This window comes from Oryzias melastigma, linkage group LG7 (assembly GCF_002922805.2).
Source record: "Oryzias melastigma strain HK-1 linkage group LG7, ASM292280v2, whole genome shotgun sequence".
Lineage (NCBI taxonomy): Eukaryota > Metazoa > Chordata > Actinopteri > Beloniformes > Adrianichthyidae > Oryzias > Oryzias melastigma.
Genome location: NC_050518.1, coordinates 6,032,516 through 6,041,196, shown reverse-complemented (window position 1 = coordinate 6,041,196; position 8,681 = coordinate 6,032,516). Strand labels below are relative to the sequence as shown.

Here is an 8,681-nt window from a genome sequence, read left to right as displayed (position 1 = left end):
AAAAAACAGTAAAACGTTTCGGATGTTTTCTTAAAAGCGATCAAGTAGGGAACATTTTTAGTTAGGAAGTGACGACCGGTTTTTATTTTTTAAATTTGATCAAAAAGCTAAGGTTCTATAAGTATTCAGTATCAGTAATGTATAAGCGAAGTTTTGAAGGGAAAAAAGTTAACAACATTGATGTGATCTGTACCTATATTTGGGATTTATACACACTTTAAAAATATATATTATGTATTCTATAGCAAAAATATTCGCGTCATGGTTTCCTTTTGTTTATTTTTTGTTTTTGTCATTTTTTTTTTTACTTGATCTGGAAATGTGAATAAGAAATATGCAACCAATGAGAAAGTATTTTTTAAATTCTTGATTTTGCAAGCAATTGTTTGTATGACCCCAATATAAATATGCAAAACTGCTGTGTTGTTTTTTGTTTTGTTTTTAAGATTCGCAGAAGGCGACTGGCACGACTAGCCGGAGGGCAGACTTCACAACCCAGTACCCCTCTTAGCACTCCGCTGACATCTCCACAGAGAGAGACTCCACCTGGATCCCTCCCTGGACCCTCAGGTGCTGCACTTCAGCCTGTGCCACCAGCTGCTTCTCAATCATTGGGGCTAAATGTCCACAGCGGTACTCCAGCAACATCCCCCATGGGCAACTCCGGTAAGAAACAAAGCGTGACTTCTCATGGGTTGTGTTCAGCAGCCATGTTCTTTAAAAAAAAAAAAAAAATCTTGAATGGTTGAAACATAAGACTTGCAGCTTGAATGTGAGAATGGCTTTCTTGCAAATAAAGAATTATTACTGCTGCCTTCAATGTTTCACTTATTCACTTCTTATTTATCAACCTTTTTGTGCTTAACAACAATATATTGCCTTATTGGTCAGGGCAAATGTAAGAAGCCTGCTCTTAACTGTTTTACTTGGATAAATAAAATGTTAATAAAAGTATTGATATTTGTTGTTGTAGTTTATTTGGTTTTGGTATTTTAGCAGCAGCTAAAATCAGACACAATCCGTAAATCCTTCTAAGAAGAAAAAAGTAAGCTTGTCATTTATGCATTATTGTAGAATTATATTCGTGGGCCATTCGTTGATTTACCATCCATTAGTTTTTTTTTGTGACATTACATTTCATATTAACATTGAGGTAGGATTAGCAGTCTCTTACCTTATGGTACAAGATGACAAAGCAACATTTTAGTTAAAGATAACATTTGTATGTAGTTGGACAGTTATTAATTTAAAAGTGGTAAGACTATTTTGTCAAACTATTAGCATTTTTTTACTGTTAACCTTAATCGTTTGACTTTTTAATGATTTCTTTCATACTAAATCTGTGTTTAGCTTTAATTAAAAAGTTCCACAATAACTTTTCTTGGAAAGGAGGTTATGTAGCCTATATCTAATATTTTTCTCATCTCGGGTTTGACTTCGTATACTTTTAGTAGTTCTACATTGTTTTACTGTTCATTCATTTAATTTTTCTGAAGTTTTTTTTCTATATTACAATCAATTCTACTTGTTTCCTTGTGTCAAACTGTTGTATATAAATATATGTTGACATTATGAAACAGTTGCCCATTCATGCGTAGTTTGAATAAAGTTTTGGTGGAACATTTTAATGCATTTGTTTCATCGTGAGGTCTTTGTTGTTGGTCATCAGAGATATTCAGTTGTGTTGTGATTCTGCAGGTGTGGTATATGGCAGTCAAAGCAGTGAAGGTGTCAGTTCCCTCTCCAGCTCCCCCTCCAACAGCTTGGAGACTCAGTCACAGAGTTTGTCCAGATCACAGAGCATGGACATTGACCCTGCCTCCTGTGAAAAGAGGTACGACTTTTCTCAAGAGAATTTGTACTGACATAAACACTTATTTTTATTTGTATTTTTCAAATTATAGAGTAGCTTTAAACAAAGATATTGGTCCAAATTTTACTTCATATTTTCCATGGTTTGATCAAAAATACAGACACCATAAAGCATTGTTTAAGTTATTCAGATTTGAATTCTTTTGTTTAGCATGTCCCAGGTGGATGTGGACTCAGGGATAGAAAACATGGAGGTGGATGACGGCGATCGCAGGGAGAAGAGGAATCTGACCGAAAAGGTAAGCAGTGCTATTAACTGCTGTTCAAAAGAAAGGAAGGGCCTCTTATCTGCAGCTCGTTTGATTGCGCTTACTTTGAGATCGTGTAAACCTTGAGTGAGCACCTGGGGACTTTCCACAAAAGCATTCCTCTGTTTCACTTTTGCTATAAATTACTGAAGGTCAACAGAGCAGTCTATAAAATTAAATAAAGCAAAAAATAAATGAGTGTTGTGAATTTTGGTTGTGATAGACAGTTAACACAAATTTAGATAAACAATGCTATAAAATGTAACTTTTTTTTTTTCTCTAAGGAAACGTGTTCCACCTCAGATGTTACTGAAGAACAGGCTCTGCACCTCATCTGTAAGATACTCCGCGTATCGTGGAAGGAACAGGGGAGAGATGTCATCTTTCTCCCGTCATTAGCTGCAGAATTCCACCAGAACTCTAAAGAAGGTGAGCAACTGAACATATTCTCCATATCTCCTATGCTACATTTACACTGGCCACAGCAACATGGTTTCAAGTGACTACTTTCAATGAAAAGTCTATAGAAACACACATATATGAGCGTTTTGGGTATCCGGGCTCAACATTCTTGCAATCACACTTCACTACAGAAGTTTGAGTCAATTAATGAACTTTTCGTACAAAACATGCAGCCATGGAATTCACTTTGAAAGTCAAACCAGTTGAAGTTTGATCAGTCAGGGACTCGGATTTGATAGTGATGTATGGATGGCGTCCTTATTTATCTACGCAAGTCCCATCTTTGAAAATTGATCATGGAGGAGAAATTAATGAATGCAGTTTTGTCCGGCTGGAATTATGACACAAAGTCCCTCATATATCAGAATAGAGCTGTGAAAGAAAAAGCCAGGAGCAAAATTTGCAAGATTTGCTCCGCTTTGACATTTTGCACCAAGCCTCTTTCAATGGTAGGAACATGCGCTAGTATCAGATAGTGACACTCCAGTGTGAGCAGCATATGGTCAAGAACTAGTATTTGGCGTGTTGTTGAACTCGTGAAAAATGCCTGGTGTCTATGTAGCATTATTGTAACATGTTGATTGAACTTGAAAACTCATATGATGACTGTTAATCTGTTTTGATTTCACAGTGTATTCTGACTTCAAAGACCTTATCGGTCAGATCCTGATGGAAGTCTTAATGATGTCATCCCAGTCACGTCTTCACAACCCTTTTGCCAGCTTGACCGCCACATCACAGCCAATCGCAGCAGCGAAATCCAATGACCACCGCCTGACGCTTGTGCAGCCTTCCAGTCAAGGAAGCAGCCCTATAGGCCCCAGTGCTGGGTCGTTTGGAGCCAGCTCCCTGTCTAGGCAAGTGTCGTGAATAAGCAATTCAACAGCTGTTACCTACCCCTTTTTCTTATCTTTATGTCATGTCTGAAAGTTTAGTGTGCTTCATGTTCTGTTTGGAAATTCTCTGTATTTCTTTTCTCCAAGTGTCGTTGCCGATGATAATTTATCCAATGTTACCTACAGTCTGTATGACTCTGGCAGTCCTTGCCCAGTGGCTTTGGATGCAGCCAGGAGGACTTGCTCGTCTCTCTCAGCTCCCTCTACACCATCTGTACCCTCTACACCCTCTACCCCCCACTTTGTTGTTCCCCCAAGTCCTCCTCCTGCTGCCACCTCTAGGCACTCCCTGAACCCCCCATCTGCTCCCATGCCCATCTCGCAACGGTATCGGCCGTACTCTGTCACTACTTCCTGGGGAGGCAATTCTCCAATCAGCCCCGGCCACAGACCATTTAGTTTTGCTGGTTCTTTTCCCAGTCCGAGTGGGCTCCATGTCCCCCCCAACACCCCAGTTCCCGTTCAACCATTTAGCCCCCAATCTTTAACTCTGAGCTCCTCAAGGCCGCTCAACCAACCCTCCCCAACAACCCCTCCTGTTGAGCCTCCTTCTCCCAGATCGATTACTCGACAGGCTGCCTTTGCTGCCAGGATTCCACCATCTAGGTATTTCCTCAGTTCTGTTGGCGTGGAGTGGACCCACTAACCCATTTACTAAAAACTACCTTTATTTTAAATAACCACACTTGAGTTTACACAAAAAGTTTTTTTTATTTTTTTATTTTAGCTACATCCTCTCTCTTTTTCTTTAATTTTAAATCGCAACCAAAAATGTAATTAGATTTATGTTAGTCCTTTGCCCAATTTAAAATTGAGTCTTCAGATGTATTTTAAATGGAAATTGTATTATTTTAATGTAAACTGAAGAGTTAGAGCTGTTAGTAACAACTTTACTTCTACAATAGCATAAAACTGCACTGCAGTATTTGCAAACATACTAATATGCCTTGCAAGTCACACTTTTATATTGATAAAATATAAAATTAAGATTTTGGCTTTTTAAAAACATGCATAAACATTATGTACAGACAGACCTTTTGATCAGTGTTGTATTTTATGTTTTAATCTCAATTAAAAAAAAATCTTTGCACTTGTATTAAAAAATAAGTCAAAATGTTCACACGTGATTTCCATCTTTACATAATTTACTTTTCAATAAATATGAATTTCTATATTTCCATTAGGCTTTCATTAGAAGTGCAACAGTTTTCTTCAGATCTGCTTTTGAAATTGCAAAGTTTGTAGTTTTAAATCATCTGCAAAAGGCTTTATTTTTAACCACATGGAGAATAGCTTTGGTGAAAAAGGAATAAACTGAAATACAAATAATGATGCGTGTTAAGAAAAAAAAATCTAAAAACACTCAGTTTCCTAAAAACGTTTCTGTTCTACGTCATCCTTCTTTCTTCTGATCCATCTCTTCTTATTTTTGTTGTTCTGTTAGTCCTCTGTCCCTCCTGTTTTTTGCTCTCTCTGACATATCTCAGGACATCAATGATGAAGATTCAGAGGAGGAGGAGGATTTTGCTCAGGTTCAGTTTGGGTCCAGGTACACCACTGCACAGTGTGTGTTATTGAGTGCGCTCACATGCTTGCTCGTGGGTTAGCTGGTGCATGTTTGAGCAGGTCCGGCACTAACAACGCACAAAAAAAACATGAGGGAAATATTCAAAGATAGATGGATCATTTCACTTTTGATTTTCTAGATGTGTAAAAAAAATCGTCCACCAACAAGAACTTCACAAAAAAGACAGACTGAATGGAAGATTAAAATCATCACTAGACGTATAGCCAGAAATGACCCTGAACTCACTAAGGATTCATTGGATGGAGAAGCAATATCTGTGATCAGTGAACTGTGTTGTTGTTTTATTTATTTTAATACTACTGTGACATTTTTCTTACGGAATTAGTTTTTTCTGTCAGTTTGCATAAATTTTTGGCCCAAACTCTCATTGCCAAAATACAGCATTATTAGTGTTTGCTTTTTAACTTCATCATAATTCAGAACAGCGGTGGTATTGCTTTATGGCCTGCTAATAACTTAGTTAATCATATTACCTGCTGGAAGTTTTTTTCTCTGAGGTCAAATGCTGGAGTTAGCTAATCACTAACAACATAGCAGTAAAACTGTTCCCGCATTTGTCAGTAAATTGTGACGAGCTAAGTGTTTCTTTTCATTTTTTTTTTTTTTTATCTTCAAGCAAGCTGTCAAATAATTAAAATTTTCTTCTTTGAGGTGTTGCTGCTGGACTCTCTGATGTTAAATGGGTTTCATTAAAAATGCTCCCGGTTGAGTTTGAGCTTGATAACCGCCTGATGATAAATATATCTGATGGTAATTGGGCATCCTGCAGGGCTGTGGCCTTTTCTGGTGTTTATTTTGTCTCTTTGTTGTGCTTCTCCCTTCACAGTCTTGGCGCATGCGGAGGGGGGGCGTCTTGTGATTCAGGCAGCGACCGCTTCACCATTGAAGCATGCAAAGAGACAGAGATGCTGAACTACCTCATTGAGCGTTTTGACAGCGTTGGCATGGAGGAAAAAAAAGCTCCCAAGGTTGGTCTGCAAGAAAAAAAGACGACAATTTCAGCGACAATTTAAAAAATATATATATTTTTTAAATCCTGATAATTACTTTCACGTAAATTGGAACCAGATGTTCTCAAGACATGACGCTGCAACTCTGTCAGTGAAATAATGACTTTTTGGTTTATAATTCAGCAGCTTTGGAGACATTCTTTGTTCAAAACCATGCAATGCCTATTTAATACCCCTATAAGCTCAGACAGGCAAACACATTGACACAAACGTTCTTTTTTCCAGATGTGTAGCCAACCGAATGTCAGCCAGCTTCTCAGTAACATCCGTTCTCAGTGCATCTCTCATGTTGCTCTGGTCCTGCAGGGCACCCTGACCCAACCACGGTAAGATGACCTACAGTTGCTGTGACACATTGATTATTTTCTCTCCTCTTTAAAATTTCGTACTTTAGCGAAATTCTAAATCAAGTACAGATAAAACTATAGTTTGGTATTTCAGGGCTCAACTTAATTTCCTTGTGTTGACTTTAACCCTCGATGTCACATTTTCATTTCTGTTTCTCCATAGTAAATTCTTTTTCGCCTTTTCACCAAGTTGTTTCTTTTTATGCTCTTTGTCTTTTTCCTGTATGTAGGAGCCCCCTTCAACCGTCTCTGCTGGTACCTTACATGCTGTGCCGGAACCTTCCATACGGCTTTATTCAGGAGCTTGTGCGCATTACCTATCAGGAGGAAGAATTGTTCAAACAGGTGGGAAACACGCCTGTTTTTTTTGTAGCTTTTTTTTATACAAACAATGACATTTTTCATTAAATTGTGGGGGGAAAAAACAATTCATGTATTGAAAATGCATGTGTTTAGGTAAATTCTTTTTAAAGGTATTTCCTGACGTGTACTTGCAAAGTAATACATGGTAATTGCAAACATAACTTTTTTTTAACACTAAAGCTAAATAAACACAATGCTGTCCTACGTGTCTTTCAGATCTTTATTCCCATCATCCATGGGCTCGCACTTGCAATGAAAGAATGTTCCTTTGACCATGACAACTTTAAGTTTCCACTCATGGTAAGACTTTTAGCTTCTTTATCAATGAAAAAAATAATGAGTGCTTCCCAGTAAATGTACTGTATAACATGATGGAATTCCACTGTCACCTTTTGGTTCAGTAAGTTCTTAGGGTTTGGTACACAGTGATACTAAATGTGGAAAAGCACATTAACTTGCTATAGTTATAAAGTGCTACATTCATTTCTTTAGATTTAAAAAATATTTTTAGAATTGATTGTTATGGAAGGTGAGGACAGATAACTATGTTAACATTTACAAATTATAAATATTGAAGAATCAGTGTTTTACTTTTTGCTATGATTATTGTCGATGACGATTACTCTTATTTCCAATAGATTTTTAGTGACTAAATTACTACAAAGAAATACAGTACAGATGAATGTTTCTTATGAAAGTATATTTGATAGTAGCACCATCCATCCATCCATCCATCCATTTTCTTGACCGCTTCATCCCGTTCGGGGTCGCGGGGGTGCCGGAGCCTATCCCGGCCACTGATGGGCGAAGGCGGGGTACACCCTGGACAGGTCGCCAGTCTGTCGCAGGGCCTCAATCACACACTCAGTCACTCACACATTCATACCTAGGGGCAATTTAGAGTCACCAATTAACCTATGAAGCATGTTTTTGGACGGTGGGAGGAAGCCGGAGTCCCCGGTGAGAACCCACGCATGCACGGGGAGAACATGCAAACTCCACACAGAAAGGTCCCAGCCGGGATTCGAACCGGGGCCTTCTCGCTGCGAGGCGAGAGCGCTAACCACTTGCGCCACCGTGCAGCCCCTGATAGTAGCACCAACTTTAAAATTGAAAGCTATTTTTTTTTAGATAAAGCATAAACCGAAGAACCACATGTATGAACAAAGAATAACAGTGTCGTTTATTAAATGGTGTTTTTGCCCATACCTTTTTTTAATTGAAGAGAACCATAACATGGCAGGGAAATCTTGACAGTTTCAAAGTTTCACTCACTTGTTTTCCCTGTTTTATACAATCAAATCAATAGATTTAGTGAGTCTACAGCAAATTTCTTAATACTTTTTTAAGTAAATTAAAAAAAAAAAATAGAAATCTGTCACAGGTTCAGCAACACCAGCTCCTCACAGCCCCCACCTCCACTATTGTGTTATACAAGAAAAACGTCAAATCTGATTTTGATAAAAAAAAAAGATACCTGTGATAGCAATCATTGTTTGACTTTAGTTTTATCATGAAGGTTTTGGGTTTGCCTCTGAAATTCGTTTTGCTGACCCAAAATACATGAACGTTCCACTATCTCAGCAGGGTAAGTCAAGAAGTTCTCTGGAGATGTTAATATCACCAAAGTGCAACTTAGCTGTTTGGACAGACAACAAACTGTTAATGTACTTTTTGAGAATGAAGTTTTAGAGTAGTCTTCACATAAGCTTTCTTTAAAAAAAATCTTGATATGAGATAGCATATGAGTAGCTGTGAGATTTAAAGTAAAATGTAATACAACGTTTTGGCCAAGATTCCACTCTAAGAATGGATTTGCACTGGCAGGTTTGATCCACATCAACACTCACTCCAAACAGAAAGCTTATGTGAACTCTGCAGAATCATATGCGTAA

The 8,681-nt window shown here is 38.0% G+C and overlaps 1 protein-coding gene across 1 annotated transcript in view; it reads left to right on the top strand.

The window, feature by feature from the left end:
* ube4b (ubiquitination factor E4B, UFD2 homolog (S. cerevisiae)) overlaps positions 1-8,681 on the top strand; it is a 17,670-nt gene that overhangs the window by 1,155 nt on the left and 7,834 nt on the right. The window contains exons 2-10 of the mRNA XM_024292440.2: positions 447-666; positions 1,699-1,834; positions 2,024-2,111; positions 2,405-2,549; positions 3,214-3,439; positions 5,893-6,034; positions 6,302-6,402; positions 6,654-6,768; positions 7,003-7,086. Of these exons, the coding sequence (XP_024148208.1) occupies positions 447-666; positions 1,699-1,834; positions 2,024-2,111; positions 2,405-2,549; positions 3,214-3,439; positions 5,893-6,034; positions 6,302-6,402; positions 6,654-6,768; positions 7,003-7,086 (1,257 nt within the window). The remainder of the gene's footprint in view (positions 1-446; positions 667-1,698; positions 1,835-2,023; positions 2,112-2,404; positions 2,550-3,213; positions 3,440-5,892; positions 6,035-6,301; positions 6,403-6,653; positions 6,769-7,002; positions 7,087-8,681) is intronic.